Here is a 21,081-nt window from a genome sequence, read left to right as displayed (position 1 = left end):
GTACCATGCGGCCACCTTGGCTACCAGCTGATCTCTGATGTGCAGGACACTTCCATTTCTGTTTTTACTAGCAATTTCCCTCTGTGTTTTATTTCACATTTTACAAGGAATGAATCCGAATGGCCAGCTGGTCCCTTAGATTCAGGCAGCTGTGTCTAGGGTCACATGGTACCAAAAAAAGGCCATTTGGGTGACCAGATTGGTGTGCATGGAGTTTCATTTATACATGCCTTGGGTATATGTCATGAAGTATGCCTGGTCATGTGCAGCCAGTTTTCCAGCACAGTTAATTTTGTACAAAGACTTGTTGGTTCAAGGGTCTGCACACATGAGCTCTCATCCCATATCTGTGGCTGATGCTAAAGACACTGGCAGGGTCCTAGGCAGGAATTCTGGCTGGCTGGATGCTGATGACTGAGTTGAAGTCATCAGGGTGGGCCACCCCACCCCAACACGTGTGTCATTTCTGCCATCTTATTAATAGCATCTGTCTTATACTGGGCTAGGTCATGTTACATTTTCTCCTTTTGGAATGACTCTGGCCCAAAATATTAAGCATCCTTGGCTCCTTAAGGGCCAGGATTAGGTGTTTGTCTCCCTTCCCTCCTAGAGTATTTTCTCTGTCCGTGAGACTGAGGCTTGTATGAAGCTGGTTTCTCTTGCCTGAAATCCTCCTGTCTTTTCTGCCTTATTTGCGTTTTGTGGAGTATCAACTCTCCCTTCCTGGTTGTGGTGGTTGTGGTGTGCCAGAATAAGCTCCATCCTCGAGGCTCGTTTCTTTCTTTCTTTTTTAATTTCTGGTTGTGCTGGGTCTTTTTGCTGCCTGCAGGCTTTCTCTAGTTGCGGTGTGCGGGCTTCTCATTGCATCTTCCCCTGATGCGGAGCACAGGCTCTGTATGATGGGCTTTAATTTCTGGCTTGTATGATGGGCTCTTTTTGCAGCAGTTTCCCCTGATGCCTGCAGGCTTCTCATTGCAGCAGTTTCCCCTGATGCGGAGCACAGGCTCTGTATGATGGGCTTCGGTAGGCTTCTCATTGCAGCAGTTTCCCCTGATGCGGAGCACAGGCTCTGTATGATGGGCTTCGGTAGTTACAGTGCGTGGGCTCAGTAGTGGTGCGTGGCCTTAGTTGCTCTGCAGCATGTGGAATCTTCCCAGACCAGGGATTGAACCCGTGTCCCTTGCATCAGCAGGCGGATTCTTATCCACTGTACCACCAGAGAAGTCTCTCAAGGCACATTTCTATTACCGCCTGCCAAAAGTGCATTCACATTTCCCCTCTCCCAGTGAACACATTTATTCCCAGTGGGCACGGCTGAGGCGCCAGAGGCAGGCAGACTTGGGTCACACCCCAACTTTGCCCTTCACTGGGAGGGTGCAAATCAACAGTCACACTTCTAGAATCTTGGCACACGGGCATACCTGGCTTGTGGGGGTGTGAGAGTTCGTATTTATCACAGTCCAACTTCTAATGCAGAGCTTGTGTATAGCAGACTCTCAGTAAATGATAACTTTTGGGGGTTTATATTTTTCATAGAAAATGGGGAATTTCTCTCCCTGGATCTTGGAGGATCCAAGTTTCGAGTCTTGAAGGTACAAGTCTCTGAAGAGGGGAAACGAAATGTCCAGATGGAGAGTCAGTTTTACCCAACACCCAATGAAATCATCCGAGGGAATGGCACAGAGGTACCAAGGCCGGGGGCTCTGTGAAGGTGGTCCTTGGTACCAAGTTTCTGGATGACCTTAGCCCTGTGTGTTATGCTTTCTCTTCCCTGCAGCTGTTTGAATATGTAGCTGACTGTCTGGCAGATTTCATGAAGACCAAAGAACTGATGCAGAAGAAATTACCTCTTGGCCTAACCTTTTCCTTTCCCTGCAAACAGACTAAATTAGAAGAGGTAAGACTGGTGCAAGGGAGGGAATAAGCTGTGTAGGATTTGGGTTTGGGGCTGGAGAATGTGGCATGTGCGGGGGTCAGGCTGGGAACAGGAAAGATCAGCAGGAGTTTTCTTGTTTGTTTTTTCTTTGTTTTTAAACAGTGAGGCAGAGAATATGGTACCACGGCTGCCCTGAGTTTACATTTACCCTGGGCGCAGCACAAGGAATGAAATGGTTTCACCACCAAGCTCAGTGGTTCTCAGACCTTGGTTTAGTCAGAACCCCTGGTGGGCTTGTTAAACACAGATTGCTGGGCCCCATGCAGGAGTTTCTTAACCAATGGAGCCTTAGATTTGTATTTTTAATATTCACTGGGTGGTATGGATGTTGTTGGTCTGGCGACCACACTCGGAAGCACTGACACAGTTAACTAGAATAAGAAGGGGAAGGCTGGGGGAGTCTCCCTCTACAGTGAACCCTTAGGAGGAGGGCTGAGGTGGGGTCCCTGGAGTGACAGTGTTACTGAGCAGACCTGGTGTCTGGGATGTACTCTTAGCTGTGCAATTAGCCAGCTGGGCACTCGGGTAATCCACCTCTCTGTGCCTCAGATTATCAGTTTGTAAATGGGGAGAAGGTAAACCTGATCTTACGTGAATCTGTGAAAATAAATAAGGGGCCATATAACAGGACAGGGAGCTTTCTGGGGCCAGGAGGCTATTGTCTTGAGTCAGGTCTCCTGCCTGGGGTGATGGTCCCTGAACTCTTGCTGCCCAGACAGGTCATGGCACCCAGCTCACAGCCAATCCATGGACCCACCTTGACTTGGGATGTGTTTGATGTTGTTGCCTTGAGACGTTTATTGATTATGGGATAGTGGAAAGGGAGTGGGTTTTCACATTTAATAGACCTGGCTTTGAATCATGGCTCAGGACCTGTTGTGTCCCCTGGGCAAGTTACTTAACTTCTTGGGTCCCTTGTTTTCTTATCTGTAAAACAGGGATACTGTCTACTCGCTGGGCTGAGGTGAAGCTTAGACAAAGCTTCTGTAATGTGCTGAGCACTGCGCCTGGTGCATCAATGGTAGCTTCAGTTTTAATGAATGTCCCCATACAACTTGTCTCTTCATGCTTTTGTACCTTGTCCCTCAACTGAACAGATATTTCTGGAGGGCAGGCACTATTTTATATTGTTCTTCCTGTCCATTTCTAGGGTTTCAAGCGCAGTGTCTTATATTTAATAGCTGCTTGATAACTATCTGACAATTGAAAGGTGTAATCAATCTTTTACCGGGTTCCATTGAATGGGAATTTACCATTATCTATCTATACAGGATATGGGCTAAGGTTTACTGATTAGTTATTTTCTAAAGAAAGAATTGGTGGGGGGTGGAAATAGTGTAAAGGTTTCAGGAAAGTTAGAAGAGGCCAGGTGGAGCTTTGCTTGTCTTTGCAAGTTTAAAGGACAGAGTTCCCCCAAGTCAGTAGGGGCAGTGGGGGGAGTCAGGAAATCAGGCCTCAATTCTCCAGATAGTTAAACACCTCTTATTTGAGCTTAGGAACAGAGACCTTAAGAAGAAGGAAGGTTATGATAATGATGATAGACTACACCTCAGATTTTTACACTTGTGCTGTGTTGAACCCTCCATGTGTATAACCTCATTAAAATCCCAAAGCAATCGTATGAGGCAGATAAAATTATTTCAATTTTATATTTGAAGAAACTGCAGTTCAGAGAGGTTAAGAGACTTATCCAAGGCCACACAGCCAAGAATTGCTCAGCCCAAGCTCACAAACTCTCTGACCACACTGATTTTCCAAAAAGACAGAGCTCTAGAATGTTGTTTAAAATGCCACCAGGCGACTCCCTGGTGATCCAGTGGTTTATTCTCTCTGCTCCCAGTGTAGGGGGGTGCAGGCTTGATCAGTGGTCAGAGAACTAAGATTTTTACATGCTGTGCAGCATGCCACACACCCCCCGCCCAGAAGTAAGTAAATACAGTTGTTTTTAAAAAAATACCAACAGGTGCCTGAAAGCATTTTGACCCATTTTGTGTTGCATCCCAAGGAGAGTTTTCGGATGACATTTAAACTAGGAAAGGGTGGCTTGATTATATCAAGTAAAGGTGCAAATGTTTCTCTTCCAAGTCTAGTTGAATTACTTGCATTTTATAAAATTTCCTCCCAGGTTGCCTTTCAGAGAAGTCTAAAGCAGAAAAGTTTCAGTCATAAGGAAATGCATTAGTAATAACAACCAAGAGTGGGCATAGCTGTTTAACCATGATTTTGCTGCATGTAAATTTGTGACATGAAAATAAGGGCTTTGGAGAAGGTGCAGTCTGATCAACCATGTAGGTACAGAAGGAGGTGGGAAAGGGAAGACTTCATGAGGGGGTGTGACTGAGGAGGATTCTTTGTGACACTAAAAAACGATTAAAGAAGATCAGGGCATTGGACTTAAAGGACAAGGTCATTTTGTTGTTGTTTTGTTTGTTTAAATGAGGAAACAGAAAAGTCTTAATCAAAGAAAAATTTCTGTGTGTGTATGTATGTTTCTGATGATAAAATGGCAATATTTCTTAAAGGTAGGGGGGGAAAGAGAGAGAAAAGAAGGTCGGAATTGAAAACTTTAAAGAAGAAAATAGAAATCTCCTCTAATCCCAACCTTCAGAGATAGCCACTACTAGAATTATTGGGTTTTCCTTGCAGTCATGAAAGTGTTAGTCACTCCGTCGTGTCTGACTCTTTGGGATCCCATGGACTATAGCCTGTTAGCCTCCTCTGTCCATGGAAATATCCAGGCAAGAATACTGGCGTGGGTAACCATTCCCGTCTCCAGGGGATCTTCCTCAACCAGAGACTGAGCCTGGGCTTCCTGAATTGCAGGCAGATTCTTTTCTGTCTGAGCCCCTTGCAATTGTATCTATATTGAATACTGGTGCTATGCTGTATGTACAGCTTTTTTTCCCCACTTAACACTATGTCACATGCATTTATTCCCCACTCCGCCATATATCTCCCCTTAACAGGTCCCACATTGTCCCTGGCATCCTTTTTGAGGGGATACCACCAAACAATCTCTCACTCCTCTGTCCAGCGGGGCAGGAGTTACCATAGCCCAAGAGGGCAGAAGTTAGGGGGAGCTACCACTAGGTAGCGCTGTGGTGCAGGGAAAAAAACCTGATCTCTGAAGTGGGGGTGGGGGGTTAGAGGGGTGTGGGGGAGGGGGTTAGTTTCAGAAACCTGCATACCAATTGGGCTGTCTCCTTCACTGACTACGAGACTTGGAGCATCTTCCTTCTTTTCTGAAGCTTGTCTGCTTTATTCATAAGCTGAGGGGGTGGGGCTAGTCAGGGAGTTTGTAAGTTTGGGCTCAACTCCTCTCCACTAGGTAACCTTGGGCATTTTTTAATCTGCAAGTTCTCCTTCAGTCTGAAAAATCCTGTGATTATTTGCTATGTTAGACATGAAACTCTTTGAGAAATACCACTTGTAAGCAGATAATTGATAATGCATATTGAGATCCATTTTTCCAAGTTGGAATTAAGTCCCCAGAAGAGTCTTACAAGGTAACACGTTGGTTCTGTTTGTGGACCTGGCAAACTAGACATTCTGCACACATCATGTGTCTGCCACATTCCGGGCACTTCCATCAGAACACTCCTGTGGCAGGGAGGTGATGTTTCCATTTCCAGATGAGTAAACTGAGGCTCAGGGAGGTTAAATTATTTGAACAGTGTATTGTGACCCCAAGCATTCTGACTCTGCAGCCATTGTTCTTTCTGCCCCTGTGTATAATATTTTAAACTGCTCAGATGAGAGTAATACACATGTCAAAATTATTAGAAAAGGCCTCTAAGGAAATGAAAGAATTGGTGTGACTCAACTTAAACAGAAGGCTACAGAGGACCCACTGTAGTAAGCATGAAATTTCTGCAGCTCATTTTCAGAACTGCGTGCCTTCTTTATTTTGTCTGGATCTAATATCTTCCCCCAGGGTATCCTGCTTTCATGGACGAAGAAGTTTAAGGCGAGGGGAGTTCAGGGCACAGACGTAGTGAGCTCTCTGACGAATGCTATGAAAAGACACCAGGTAAGGAACCCATCTGAGTGTGGGGAGCTCCCCTAGTTCTGGCCCTTATCTCTTGTGGGGGTGGGGAAGGGTTGTCTCCTGCCGTGTCTGCCCTCGAAGGAGAATCAGAGAGGGACTTGATCTTAAGAAAGTTCTCACTGTAGCACAGATGTGGCCAATTTGGATAAACCCTCCTGTGGGCCTGGTATGTGGCAGTTACTGTTGAAGGGTGACCCAATACTTCCCTGGGACCTCCCCAGCTGCCACAGCCTCTTCAGGGGGTCTTGGTTAGACTTGATGCTGCGTGATGCTCCAGCCCTCACCTTTCCTCTCTGAAGCATGAAAGGTCATTTTCTTTCCTGTCTGGTTCTCTGTCCCATTTTCCGCACCCTACTCACTGAATATCTCTATTTGTTGGATACATTTTACAATAATTTAAAGAACTATTAAAGCAAGCCATGCTCCTGGCTGAGCTGAGTACACAAATTAACCCAGTTGACTTGTTACACTGACAATGTGAGAAATATTTTGAAGTATACCCTTCCAGTCTTTTTTCTCTTTAAAGTTGCTATCATAGTCTTTTGTATACTTTTTCTCTTATTGTTTTCATTTTGCTTTAAAATGCTCTCCCAAACATTGTGGAACCGTGGTGCAATAACCCTAGTTGACTTGATAGAACAGAAAACCCCTCGTGCTGCTCACGGAGAGGACTTGGCTGCGGCTGGTTAAAATGTCCCTGTGGGCGAGGACTTTGGTGTTTTCTCCTGGAGGCACCATTCCTCCTAGGATAAACATGATTCCTCAGCGTTCTTCAAACACTGGCTGGAGTCCTGGAGATCTGTCCCTCATGTTTTCATTGCTCAGAGGTCTTCACCCATGAAACAGGAGCATGGGTTTCATTCACTCTTTAGTCTCAATTGCTCTTTTTCTCCCCTGAACCTTAAACCTTGACAAAGTCCTTCTTTCTTTTTTTTAACAATTTAAATTTTTTCTAGAAGATTATATAACTTAATTTCAATATACGGTCATTAGAAGAAACAGAAACAATAGAGAGGAATAACAGTGTATACATCACCAAATTGGGCCGACAACCTACGTCCACACTTGAATGACACTGGGAAGTCCCAAGTAATAGCAATCTGGAGCCCCAGCTGGGAAAAGGGTCCAAGGTGGTGCATCCGCACCATGGGTGAGACTTCAAATCGCAGTTCTGCTTATAAGCAGGGGCTTCTGCTTATAATTCCAGCCTGCAAACTAATACTATTAACCGTTTTTCTCATGAAAATGCAGCTCTGGTTTTCCTTTAACTTTTACATGCTATTCATTTCAACTTGTGAATCTTAAGATTCCTTAGACCCTGGGGGACTAGTGAGGTCTCCAGGGGCTTAAGAAAGTCCAAGACCCACTCCTTTTCTTATCTAAAGTGCCACTTGACTTGCTGGTAACCACCAGTGTGCTTGCAAGCAGACATGTAGTTCTGCCAAGGTCGGAAGTCAGTCAGAGGCCTGCTCCCCTAATTTTGAATCTCGAACAAGACTACCTCCATTTTAATTTCCCTAACAGTTCTTTCCTGTTTTGCTAGTTCATCTTGAGTCACAGGTGTGTAGGATCTAGGGGTCAGCAGGAAAAGTCAGAACGTCTTGACTGAAGGCAGACAACGGCTGTGGGGCAAAGGCCTTTTTTCTTACAGGCAGGCCCAGAAGACAGGATCTAGTGATTCTCTCAGCCAGGCACCTTCGTTACTTTTGCTTCCCCTATGGGGAAAAATAAGGAAATAGTGCCTCTCTCCCACACACTGATGCCCTCTGGGACTTGTGTTCCAACAGGACTTAGATGTGGACATCCTGGCTTTGGTCAACGACACCGTGGGGACCATGATGACGTGTGCCTATGACGATCCCTACTGCGAAGTTGGTGTCATCATTGGTAACTCAATTTGCCTTGCTCTTTGGAGGTGGGTTGAAAGGGGCTGGTTTGGGGCTTAGTTTCAGGAAACTCTGAGTAAATTCTGTGGGAAGAGTATTGGTGGTTTCTACTTAGAAGAAGCAACATAGGGAGATAGAAAATTAATACACGCATTCATTCAACAAGTGTTTACTGAGTTACCATTGTGTGCTAGGCCTTGGGCTCTGTGTTGGATTCTCGATGGTGAGAGTCCCAAAGATTCCTGTACTCAGTGAAATTTTCAGTGCAGAGGTGGGTGAGAGACCAAAATGGCCTAAACAAATCACATTTCAGGTGGTTAGTGTGATGAGGAATATAAACCAGGGTGATGTGACTGAGAGGGAGGGCAGTGGGGTTGTGAGGTGAGACCTCACCGAGGGCTGACATTTGAGCAGGGACCTCCGTGATGAGCAGGAGGGAGCAAAGCAGAGATGGAGAGGAAGCAAATCCTGTGGCCTGTGAGAGGGGAATGAGTCTGGGCTGCTTGAGGAGCCCTAAAAGGCTGAATGGTTGTGAATCAAAGCGAGTGAGGCCACTCGGGTGAGAAAGAGTGGCTGGGACTGGGCAGATCAACTAGGACGTGGGACACAGTCCCTGGAAGGTCTTTGACTTTAAACCCACGGGAGAGAAGGCACTAGAGGACCTTGGATGGTGGATGGACAAGTGGGGTGTGCATTTTGGAAAAGCTCGTTTGGCTGCTGTGTAGAGAATCGACTACTGGGGCTAAGGCCAGCCAAGAGGCCACTGCATTCTGTGGCGCAGGACCAGGGGGGCCACAGCAAAGTGGGAGTGTCCGTGGGTGGTCTCAACACCTGAGCTGGAAGGGGGCCCTCCCGGAGGGGTCCATGAAAAGGGCTGTGTGGGGTCAGTAAGGCCAAATGGACTGGATTTATAGGCTATTCTCAAATGTCTCTTCAACCCTCCTATTCCTTTACTACTATTGGGGAAAGTTTTCTGACTTGTTTTTTCCTAATTTGCATCTCACTCTCCTCAGTCTGACTTTCCCAAAGAGTAGGATCTTTACATCTGGGGGTCTTGATTTGCCTTCCAGTTCCTGGAGCCTCACACCTCAGAATGGGCCTGGCGCTTGCCCCGCATGGCACCTGCCACGGTCGGCTGTGTCTGTCTTACTGACTGTCTGATAACCTGCTAAGTGGGTGCCAGTGTCTGTACTTTTCTGAGAAAAGCCTTTTCCGGATATTGTATTACAATCTGATTGCCTACGTCTCTTATTTCTCATGTTGCCTTTAAAATCCTGAGACTAAACATCAGCCAGGGAAAGATACTTAAAATTAAAACAACAATAACAACAACAACAAAAATAGCTTTACTGGGACTTCCCTGGTAATCCTGTGGCTAAGACCCCACATTTCCACTGCAGGGGGCACAGATTTGGCCCCTGGTTGGCCAACTAAGATCCCACATGCCACGTGTCACGGCCAAACAAAGACTACCTTTGAAGCATGGGGTTTGAAGCATAAAAACCCTCTCATTTAGGTAATAATAAGTGATTTTAGTGAATTTATAGAGTTTTGTAATCATCACCACAGTCCAGCTGGAACGCTTCCATCATCCCAATATATCTCAAACAGGTTGTACCTATCTGCAGCCACTCCTCACTACTCAAGTGTTTGAGGCATTTCCTTGGAGCGAATTTATGTTTGAATAATGCATGTTGCTCTCTTATGTGATAGCTCATCACTGTCAAAGATAAGGATGTAGCTTATGCTAGGAACAATTTGTGGCAAGCTATGAGTAAGGAATATTTTTAGTATCAAATAGAGAAGAGGCTAAGTGGCACAGGGAAAGGATTAAAAATATTAGTGAGTCGGTGAATTTTTAAAAACATGAGATTCAGTTTACTCATCGTCCTCTCGGTAAATGTGCTCAGTCAGCTTTCATACATATTCATCGGGACTTCTTCACAATTGACTCCATTCATAACAGCACACCATTAACACCCCGACAAGTGTGGACTTGACATGTCAGCTTCATTCCTCATGAACTCCCGGGCTTGCCAAAGCTGCTTCCCTCAGCAGGAACCAGCCCCGGGAGTGCATCAAAAGCACTTTGTGGCGCTTTCAGAGGACTCTCGGGCGGTTGAGGGCTTCCTCTGTCTTTGCCCAGCTGGGAGCCCTCGCGTCTGTCCGTTTTCTCTCTGCTCCCTCGTCCAGGTACCGGCACCAACGCGTGCTACATGGAGGACATGAGCAACATCGACCTGGTGGAGGGTGACGAGGGGAGGATGTGCGTCAACACCGAGTGGGGGGCCTTCGGGGACGACGGGGCCCTGGAGGACATCCGCACTGAGTTCGACCGGGAGCTGGACCTCGGCTCTCTTAACCCCGGGAAGCAGCTGTGAGTACCCTGTGCTGTAATCTGGGCATCGGCACCAGTGACTGTCCACTCACTCAGGTACGCTTCATACCTGGGAGACTCCTTAGCTGTCGCTTGTTCTCCGTCACAGGGAGTTTAAGAGGCAAGGCGTGTATTGATATTTCAGTTTCACCAGATAGATGAGGAAAGGGAAGCCAAAGAAACTGAGTGACTTCTCCCAGGTCATATCCCTGATCAAATTCAATCCAGAGGCAGGGGAGAAACAGCTGTGAACCCGGTGACTCAAGTCCTGCCTTTTTGGCCCATTGGAATGAATGGTCACAGAGCAAATCAGTGCAGCCCGAGGAAGCACACATTCCTCATTTGTGTTTCAGGGCTCCCCTGCACCTCACTGTCTCCTAGGCCTCATCGCAAAGCACCTGGTGTGAGTCCCTCCCAGCCTCAGGTCTCATGGAGACTTCCTGCACTCTCATCCCACACCCACAAGTGGTATAAGCCTTCAGGGTCTGCCTCAGCTCTGACTGTATGCTAAGCTCCCTGAAGGCAGCTACACTTGGGAATTCCTTTCCTTTCTACACATAGCGTCTTTACACATTGTTGCAGCTTTAAGTGTTTGTTAAAAAACAAACAAAAAGTGTCTGTTGAATGAAAAAATGTTTGCGATTTTAAAAAATAATTTCAGATTTATAGAAAAGTAGTGAGAATAGTACAACTTTCAGTCAAATTCCCAAACAGTAACATTCGATCTGTGTGTATATGTATATACACAGACACATACAATATACACCTGTATAAAACATACACCTGTATAAACACATGTCTGAATGAAATCATTTTTCTGAACCATCTGAGACTACAATTGCAAATGTAGTATCCCTTCACCCCTAAATACTTCAGAGTATTACCTGAGAACAAGTGCATTCGCTTATATAACCAAAGTGTAATTATCAAAATTAGAACATTAGCATTTAATCAGTTCTAATATCTAATTTATAGATCTTACTCAAAACTCACCAGCTGCCCCACTAATGTCCTTTATTTAAAAAGAAAACTTGTCCAGGTCCAGGATCACACATTATATGTTGCTGCCGTATCTCTTTCAGCCTCTTTCAATCTTCTGTAATATATTTTTGCTTTTCGTGGTCTTCAAGAATACAGACCATGTGTTTCACAGCATGTCTCTCAGCTTGTAGCTGACGTTTCTCATGACTGGATTCAGGTGGTGCATTTTCAGCAGGACTATCACACAAGTGGTGTGTGTCCTTCCGGGGCATCAGATCTGGAAGTGTATAATATTTATTCAGTTACTGGTGACACAAATTCAAATCACTTGATTAAGGGAATGTTCGAGAGGTTTTTCCACCACAAGGTTATTCCCTCTGTAATGAATAAGTATCTGGTGAAGAGATACTTCGAGACTATGCAATTATCCTATGTTTCATTAAACTTTTACTCTCTAGTTTTAGCGCCCATTGATGAATTTCTAGATCCATCATTCTCTCTGCAGTTATTAGTTGCTATTCTACTGTAAGGAATACTGTAAGGAAGAGCTATCTCCTCTACTTACTTTCTTATACTAATATGGATTCTTTTATAATTTAATGAGTTATAATTTTTTCCTATCATTATTTTATCATTCCTTCCTATCAATTTTGTTTTTTCAGATTTAGCCAGTGGAAGCTCAAGCTAGTCCCTAAGTGCTTTTGACATGTTCCCATCACTACTGTGAAGTAGCTCAGTCATGTCCGACTCTTTGCGACCCCGGTGGACTGTAGCCTACCAGGCTCCTCCGTCCATGGGATTCTCCAGGCAAGGATACTGGAGTGGGTTGCCATTTCCTTCTCCAGGGATCTTCCCGACCCAGGGATCGAACCTGGGTCTCCCACATTGCAGGCAGACGCTTTACTGTCTTAGCCACCAGGGAAGTTGCTCCTTATACTAATATGGATTCTTTTATAATTTAATGAGTTATCATTTTTTCCTATCATTATCATTCCTTCCTATCAATTTTTTTTTTTCAGATTTAGCCAGTGGAAGCTCAAGCTAGTCCCTAAGTGCTCTTGACATGTTCCCATCACTCTTTAAGTACTTCCTTATTTTCTTGCACAGTAAGATGCTCCAGGCTCACCATGTACTTTCCCAGTCCCAGCAATGGAATCAACCATTTTCCCAAGAAGCCCTGGTGAATAAACATTTTAAGTACCTCCTGGAAACCACTCAACACTAGAAGTGAATATCTGAGGAACGAATTTCTGCTTTTGATGTACTTGTTCCCCAGCACACACCCATTCTGCTGGTGACACAGAACAGTCACAGCCTAAGGAACTGGGTCCATTGTGAGGACTTTAGCATCCTCACACTATTCATTTCATTTAACATAATTCCACTATCCCAAGCTCAGCTGGGATTTCTTTCTATTGTCTTCTATTTTTGCAGTGTTTTAAGACTTTTTATAATGAAATAGATAAAGTTGATTAGGAAACTGGTTGTCCTTGATTTTGTATTTTATTATGTTTGCAGAATAAAAATTATATTTAATAGTTTACTTGGGAAACAGTTAGTAATTGCTTGTTGTATGCAGACTGAAAGTCCACATGTGGGTAACGTGGTGGGACATTTCATCCATATTATTTTGTGTGTGTCTATAGATTTTATTTTATTACTATGTTTAAAAATTTTATTGGAGTATGGTTGATTTATAGTGTTAGTTTCAGGTGTACAACAAAGTGATTCAATTATACGTATACATATATTCATTATTTTCCAGATTTTTTCCCATATAGATTATTACAGACTATTGATAGAGTTCCCTGTTCTGTACAGTAGGTCCTTGTTGGTTATCTATTTTACTCATATTATTGTGGAACCTCTCTGAGGCGATCTAAGCCCAACTAACAGACGCAACATCTTTTTCTCTTGGGCAGAAACATGTAGGAGTTGGAAAAAACTTCAAATTAGGATTTGTCATGCTGTGGTTAGTGATCTTGGGAAAGTACCTAAATTCTCTGAAGTTGAGATTCCTTATATCTGAGAGTGGCACCCCACAGTTGAGTGTGATTTGAGATAAAGATTCTTGGACTCAAGCACTTTGTGATCAGAAAAGAATCATAGGTTTCCTCTAGTTCAGTGTTCCTCTTTTATACGCGGGGATAATGCAGCTCCGAGAGCTGCACTGGGCTCCGAAGGGCACCTCAAGGTGGGGCAAGGACTGAGGCCTCCTGACCCGGAAAGAGGCCTTTCCACTACTTGTGTTCCTGACCATGGGCCATGGCTCACGGGCTTGGGAAAGGAATGCTGCATAACCAAAGGCATTGCTGCTACTTATCTGTTCACCAAAATGTAGGTTTGAAAAGATGATCAGCGGCCTATACTTGGGTGAACTCGTCAGGCTCATCTTGCTGAAGATGGCCAAGGCAGGCCTCCTGTTTGGCGGTGAGAAATCCTCTGCTCTTCACATTAAGGGCAAGATTGAAACACGGCATGTGGCTGCCATGGAGAGGTGAGCTACTGGCAGGGTCCCTCCCACCTTGACTCTGAAGAGGGTAAGGTGGGCAGCCAAGGCATGGTGTGCTCATGGGAGTGGTGCACAGGAGGAACCAGATCTTCTTCTTCACCGGGATGATTTCAGACCTGTGCACAGCTTCAGGTGGATTAGCAGTGCCTGTCATGCCTCACATGTGGCTTCTGGTTGGTTTCAATAGCCAGGTTTTCTGCTGTTGGAGGTTTACCCCCTTCTTATTTTGCCTTTTTCCTCCCTAAACTGGTGATATAACCTTTTTAGGGTTGCAGATCCCTTTGAGAGTCTAAGTTCTGGACCCTTTACCCCCAAAATGCACACTTGCACACAATTCTGCTCTTAATATCAGGGCATCTTTGGAACCATTAAGGCCCTAGCGTGGAATCCAAGTTAAGAATTCCCACTACAGCAATAATTTTCTCTACCTGCTGCTGTCAGGGATTGCATTTGGCTTTGGCTTTGGTGATTAGAGAGAAGAGCTCACACAAAGGTGTGCAGTAGGGAGCTGACTGCTGAGGCTGACTGGCCCCGGTTGACTCAAGATCCTGTTAGAAACCCTGGCACTGCCCTGAGCTTTGCAATCAGCTTAGATTCTGAGCTCAGCAGGGTGACATCTGACTTCCAGAATCTGTTTATGCAGAGCTTGGCAGGGACTGAGTTTCTATGAAAGGCAGTGCAGTATAGGGTGCTTACAAGGGTGGGCTCCTTAATCTAACTGCCGGGGTTCAAATCTTGACCCTTGTACTCACCAGCCGTGTGCCATGGACAGGTTACCTACCCTGTCTGTGCTTCAGATCCCTCTTCAGCACAGTAGGATAATGACGGTCCTCCCCCCAGGTTTGTTGTGAGGACTAAGTTAACACACATGTCAAGTCCTTAGACTAGCACCCGGCCCATAGTGAGTGAGCAATAAGTGGTGGCCGCCATGATGATTGTTGAATCATCATTATTATTATAAGATGATGTGCCAGCCTGTTTATGGTCACAGTCCCGAGAGGTGGGAACACTCTCTCTGAGGGGGATTCCCATGGGATGGGGCAGTGTGATCCTCTCATTCCTGTCCCCTGGCCAGGTACAAAGAAGGCCTAGCCAATACGAGAGAGATTCTGACAGATTTGGGCCTGGAGCCGTCCGATGCAGACTGCATTGCGGTCCAGCACGTCAGCACCATCGTCTCCTTCCGCTCGGCCAATCTCTGCGCAGCCGCCCTGGCAGCCATCCTGACACGCCTCCGGGAGAACAAGAAGCTGGTGCGGCTCCGGACCACGGTGGGCGTGGACGGCACACTCTACAAGATTCACCCCCAGTGAGTGCTGGTCTCCGGCCCACACCCTCCGCAAGCAATCTCCCCTGGAGCAGAGTCCAGTTTTCTTTCTAAACTAGGCTGCTTTTCTGGGTTTCCAGAACCAACCATATTCTATGGTTCTGAGATTATAGAGCAAAGGGTGAATTCAGAGATTACATTCATCTAGCTGGCAGGGCTGCTTTAGGGGATCATTCTTAAAGGAAGATTTTGCTAAAGCCAATAGCCTGAACTACCAAGGCCATCCATCTATGTGCTTATCCATCTATCTATCCCTATATTCATCTATCTATTATTGAATACTCACTATGTTAAGATAGGAAAATAAGATATGTCCAGTTATAAATGGGGCAATAACTGGATGGCAGAGTTTGCCGTGTTCACATGAAGGATACCGGAAGGAAAACACAGAAGTAGGGAGAATGAAAGCCCCTCTGACTAACAGAGGTGTAATTCAGTCAGGCATGTACACCTGGGAAGAGCTGGGGAAAAAACCTTTTCCTTGTGGGCAGAGATGATGTTCAATCAATATATTATGAGTGTATGCATGCTAAATTGCTTCAGTTGTGTCTGACTCTTTGCGACCCTATGGACTGTAGCCCACCAGGCTCCCCTGTCCATGGGATTCTCCAGGCAAGAATACTGGAGTGGTTGCCATGCCCTCCTCTAGGGGATCTTCCCGACCTGGGAATCGAACCTGCAGCTCCTGCATTGCAGGCAGATTCTTTACTGCTGAGTCACCACGGAAGCCCATATACTAGTTGTAATATTAGTGATAAAATAACCACTTCTTTGAGGCTTCCAAGGGTCCCTTCCACTCCCTCAGATGACCTGGACCCTACCCTAGTCACCCCCATCATCTCCCTCCATCCAGCAACTAAAGCGGTGAGCCTTGGCCCAGCAGGGCTCCCCAGGATGCTGTCCCACTGCTCCACCTGTATCTGTTTCTATTGGCTGGGCCTGGGCCTTTATGGTTTTTACATATTTTGCCATCACCCCTGCCTCCAGATACCCGAAACGCCTGCACAAGGTGGTGAGGAAACTGGTCCCGAACTGTGATGTCCGCTTCCTCCTGTCAGAGAGTGGCAGCACCAAGGGGGCTGCCATGGTGACTGCAGTGGCCTCCCGGCTGCAGGCCCAGCGGAAGCAGATTGATAAGGTGCTGGCTCTGTTCCGGCTGACCCAAGAACAACTTGTGGGCATTCGGAACAAGATGCGGGTGGAGTTCGAGTACGGGCTGAAGAAAGATACCCACCCTCTGGCCACAGTCAAGATGCTGCCCACCTACGTCTGTGGGATGCCGGATGGCACAGGTGGGCCCTGCACCTCTCCCTTCTCTGATGGGCCACCCGGAGCTCCATCCAAGCTCCTTAAACCCAGTTAGGATCTTTGTTTCAAGAGCCTTGTGTTCGTCTCTATAATGGAGGGAGGGAGAGTACTCTGCTGAATCTGTTCTTTGGTTGATCCAGGGCACTGGCAGTGAAGAATACCTAAGTTAGGTTCCATGTGTGTGAAGACCCAGATGCTGTCCCCGGGAGCTACCATCTGGACACGTGGCATGTCTGGCTGGTCTTCCTCCCTTTCCTCCAGCTTTCTTCTCTCCTGGGGCTTGGCTGTCTTCCTCTCCCCTCTCTTCATTTTCTGCCCCGACTTTTCTGATACTTGATCCTTTTCCTGGTCCTCTGTGCTCAGCTGACAGGAGCTACAGAACAGTGAAGTCAGTTCTTTAGACAAGTAATTCATCTCTTTGCATCTCGTGAATCTCACCGAGATATACTGATCTTTGTAAAATGCTTCATCTCTTTAATTTGCTTTTGACTCTTTAGTTTCATTTTGTGCTCACAACCACTCTGTATGTTATGTAAAGAGAGAATAATTCCCATTTTATGGATGCCAAAACGGAGACTCAGAGAAGTTAGGTGACGTACTTAGGGTTACACAGCTGTATTTGTAGTCTCTCAACAGCAAAGATCTTTTCCAGGGCTAGTATCCTTCGAGTCTACTTGGGGGAGAAAATGAGATCAGGAAAAGACGCTATTCAATTATTCATTCTTTCATCTCTTTTTTCCTTTTGCTTCCATTCCTCAAAGTTTCATTAAGTACCTGTTATAGGTCAGGCTCTGTTGTGGGCACAGGGACAGAGCAGTAAAGAAAACACAGTCCCTGCCTTTATGGAACCTTTGCTCTGTTGGGCTGACAGACAGTAAGCAAATAAACGCCAGATGATGCCATGTCATAAAGGGCTATGAGGACAAATAGAGCAGAGTCAGAGGTAAGAGAGCTGGCCGGGTGTGAGGGCTTCGGCAAATTCAAGGAACAGTAAAATGACCAGTGTGATTAGAACAGAGTGAATGAGGCAGTCAGCGAGAGGAGGGACACACAGAACAGACTATGATGCCCTGAGATGTCAGAGAAGCAAGAGGCGCTGCCCTGGGTAGTAATGGGTGTTGGACTTGATATGGTTTCTTATCAGTCTGGTGGGGGTGTGGGAATCCAGGGATGGGAAGAGCGGAACAGAGATCATTTCAGGCTGGGGATGAGCAGTTCCTCTAGGCCCTGCAGACAGAATGGACGCACCTTCCCGAGTCTACTGTAGTCAGGTAGCCTGACCTGGATTCACCCTCAGAGGTTCCTTGAGTATAAGTATCATGCGTGGCTGTTAGCAGACACCAAGGAAAGCAGGCTGGCCTCAGATGGGCTCAGGATGCCCGCCCAGGGCTCTGACACCATGCTTGCTGACCAGCACGCCCCTTTGGCCCCCGAACCTCAGGCCAACAGGCTCTAGGCCTGCTCTCTTTCGGCATCTCTTCTTCCCCCAATGCCTGCACACGAGGCCCTGCTTAGTGCATGCTAGTGGAACGCCACCCTCACTTCCTCTACCACAGAGAAAGGAAAGTTCCTCGCCCTGGATCTGGGGGGAACCAACTTCCGGGTCCTCCTGGTAAAAATCAGAAGTGGACGACGGTCAGTGCGGATGTACAACAAGATCTTCGCCATCCCCCTGGAGATCATGCAGGGCACGGGTGAGGAGGTAACTGCCGGCCGGGGGTTCACCCTCCAGGGGGCCAGCCTGCCATCCACCCCGTCCAGTGCACGTCCAGTACGACTGCTGCTCTCTCTCTCCCTGCAGCTGTTTGACCACATCGTGCAGTGCATCGCCGACTTCCTGGACTACATGGGCCTCAAGGGAGCCCAGCTGCCTTTGGGCTTCACGTTCTCATTTCCCTGCAGGCAGGCGAGCATTGACAAGGTAAGACGGTCCAGCCTGGCGGGCCTCCCTCCTGCACCCGGGGAGTCTCAAGGCAGCTCTGAGTCACTGTTCACTTTATTTAGGGGTCTCAGGTTCAGGGCAGCTGGGGAGACATGATCAAGAATTTAGACTATTTACTTTTTTTTATTTATTGTGTTCCATTTTCACTATTACTGTATTATGGATTGAAGTTTGCAAGATGCTTTCGGGTTGTATAAAAAGACACATGGATAAAATTATTGTTAAAAGAGAGGTCAAGTCATATTATCAAGAGATAGGAGGGAATGACCAGTTAAGGCAAATTATAAAACTCTTAGTGTGTAATATTACATGTATCTTCCTGGGTGGTCATTATAAACAGGGAAACACAGTACATTGAAAGGCTTTTATTGTCTGATGAACAAAAGCTTACCAATGCTTCTGAAGAAATGCATTTCTTTCCTGATATTAGACTCTCAGGAGACATTGATCACATTGACACATATTTTGTTGACACTGAAGAACTTCATGGATGATGATTTTAATAAATTGTTCATAATAATTTAGAAACATGTATCACATGACTTTCTTGGATAAAAGCACCATTCACCTGCTCAAGGAGAACAGAGTACCCTCCTGCTCTCTAAGAGGCTTATGTCAGTCAAGCTATCTGATCTGGTGTAAAAGCAGAACAGCACTTTCAATTTACAGAGAGAACCCTGGTCAGCACAGCAAGGCAGCCAGAGAGCTCATGACGATAATAAGAATGGCACCAAAGATTTAAGACTCTGTTTGATCCAGTCAGTGTCTCCATGATGTACACATTATTTTTGTTTTATTTTACCATCTTTTATTGTGGTAAAATTTAGATAACATTTACCATTTTGGCTGTTTTTAAGTGTACATTGCAAAGGTAATGCATTCTTGTATTACTGCTGCTGTTAAAATTTAATACACATAGAAATGGAAATTGGGGGTGGAGGGGGGAAAAGCCACGTGCTGCTGTCCATGGTCCTGAGTGGTCCACAGGCACCAGCACACAGCTGCTCCTCCTGACTTGGGGCACTGGGCCTCCAGGCCTCCCTCCCAGGAGTTCTGACAGGTTCACGAAGACATAACTAAGAAGGAAGGGAGACCAAGGGAGAGCTTGGAGCAAAGACACCAATGGCTGAGGAGAAAAAAAAAACTTTCTTTAAAAATAAATGCAATGTAATGGCATTGAAACATGTATAGTATCATGTATGAAACGAGTCGCCAGTCCAGGTTCGATGCATGATACTGGATGCTTGGGGCAGGTGCACTGGGATGACCCAGAGGGAGGGTATGGGGAGGGAGGAGGGAGGAGGGTTCAGGATGGGGAGCACGGATTATACCCGTGGCAGATTCATTTCAATGTTTGGCAAAACTAACACAATATTGTAAAGTTTAAAAATAAAATAAAATTAAAAAAAATAAATGAAATATAGATTTACAATACTATATTAGTTTCAGGTATATAACATAGTAATTTGATATTGTTATAGGTTGTACTCCATACAAAATTATTATAAAATACTGACTGTATTCTCTTGCTGTACATTACATCCTTGTAACTTATTTATTTTATACCTAGTAATTTATATCTTTAAATCCCTTTCACCTATTTTGCCCCTCTCCTCACCCCTCTTCCTTCTGGTAACCAGTAGTTTTTCAAAAAAGAGAGACTTTAAAAAAATATGATTTTGTATAATTGTAACTAATTAGAAAGATTTTTCAACTGGGGTTGAATCTCTAAGGTTCTACATATATTCACCAGGAAAGGAGCAACGAAGCCTAGGTTCCCAAGGACTGTGGAGAGGAGGGGGAGCCCGGAGCTGAGGGCCTCAGGGTGAGGTGGCCGTTCATCCCCTGGGGTTGGGGGTACTGCCATTAGAGTTTCTGGCCATCTCTCCTATCCCAGCTGCTCTCCTGGCCTAGACACCCCAGCTTTCCCTGCACTCACCCACCCCCAGCTCTAGGGGTGTGGAGTTTGAGGCTAGATAACTCTTGCTTCTGGCTAACAGTGTAACCATCTTTTAAAAATTAGAAATACTTTTCCTTGGTAGTATAAAAAGTTAGACATATTAATTTTAGGAAAATCAGAAAATATGGACAAGCAAAAAGGAGAGACTGAAAGGTACCTATAATCTTACACCTAAAGAGACCACCGTCAACCCTCTGGTGTATGCATTGTTCGAGACCTTTTTCCAGATTTGAGTGTGTGTGTGTGGTTTTTAAAAGACTAATAGAATAATTCATCATCTGTATTTGTTTAATGTGAGTTCACTTAACAGTGTATGGTAAACATCTTCCTCTAATGGCTAACATTCTCTTAAAGGATTATATTTTTGTGGCTATAGAGCATTTCCTATATTGATATACAATGATAGATCCATGTTGTTGGAAAGACAGAATGTGTGTGTGTGTGTGTGTGTGTGTTAGTTGCTCAGTTGTGTCTGACTCTTTGCGACCCCATGGACTATAGCCCACCAGGCTCCTCCATCCGTGGAATTTTCCAGGCAAGAATACTGGGGTGGATAGCCATTCCCTTCTTCAGGGGATCCTCCCAACCCAGGGATCAAACCACATCTCTGGCATTGCAGGCAGATTCTTTGCTGCCTTAGCCACCCATTTTTCCTGTGAAACAATGCTTTGATGAACATTTTGTAGCTTTATCTTTGATCATGAAGATGTGATTGATTGGATAAATCAGAAGTGGTCTTTGTTCTGTGCAGTCATGGCCAGGGAATGTGAGTTGATGTAAATTTCTGCAGTTATTCCACTCAGC

General features: G+C 45.6%; 1 protein-coding gene across 1 annotated transcript in view; it reads left to right on the top strand.

Moving 5' to 3' along the window:
- The window catches only part of HKDC1 (hexokinase domain containing 1), a 39,911-nt gene that overhangs the window by 8,961 nt on the left and 9,869 nt on the right, over positions 1 to 21,081 (top strand). Inside the window, exons 3-12 of the mRNA XM_005906353.2 lie at positions 1,537 to 1,685; positions 1,778 to 1,897; positions 5,871 to 5,966; positions 7,772 to 7,871; positions 10,064 to 10,247; positions 13,570 to 13,725; positions 14,816 to 15,049; positions 16,055 to 16,359; positions 17,932 to 18,077; positions 18,177 to 18,296. Coding sequence (XP_005906415.2) covers positions 1,537 to 1,685; positions 1,778 to 1,897; positions 5,871 to 5,966; positions 7,772 to 7,871; positions 10,064 to 10,247; positions 13,570 to 13,725; positions 14,816 to 15,049; positions 16,055 to 16,359; positions 17,932 to 18,077; positions 18,177 to 18,296 — 1,610 coding nt within the window. The remainder of the gene's footprint in view (positions 1 to 1,536; positions 1,686 to 1,777; positions 1,898 to 5,870; positions 5,967 to 7,771; positions 7,872 to 10,063; positions 10,248 to 13,569; positions 13,726 to 14,815; positions 15,050 to 16,054; positions 16,360 to 17,931; positions 18,078 to 18,176; positions 18,297 to 21,081) is intronic.

The sequence above is a fragment of the Bos mutus genome, chromosome 28 (assembly GCF_027580195.1).
Source record: "Bos mutus isolate GX-2022 chromosome 28, NWIPB_WYAK_1.1, whole genome shotgun sequence".
In the NCBI taxonomy this organism is placed as follows: Eukaryota; Metazoa; Chordata; class Mammalia; order Artiodactyla; family Bovidae; genus Bos; species Bos mutus.
The sequence above is the reverse complement of the archived record's forward strand: the minus strand, read 5'-3'. Positions and strand labels throughout refer to the sequence as shown.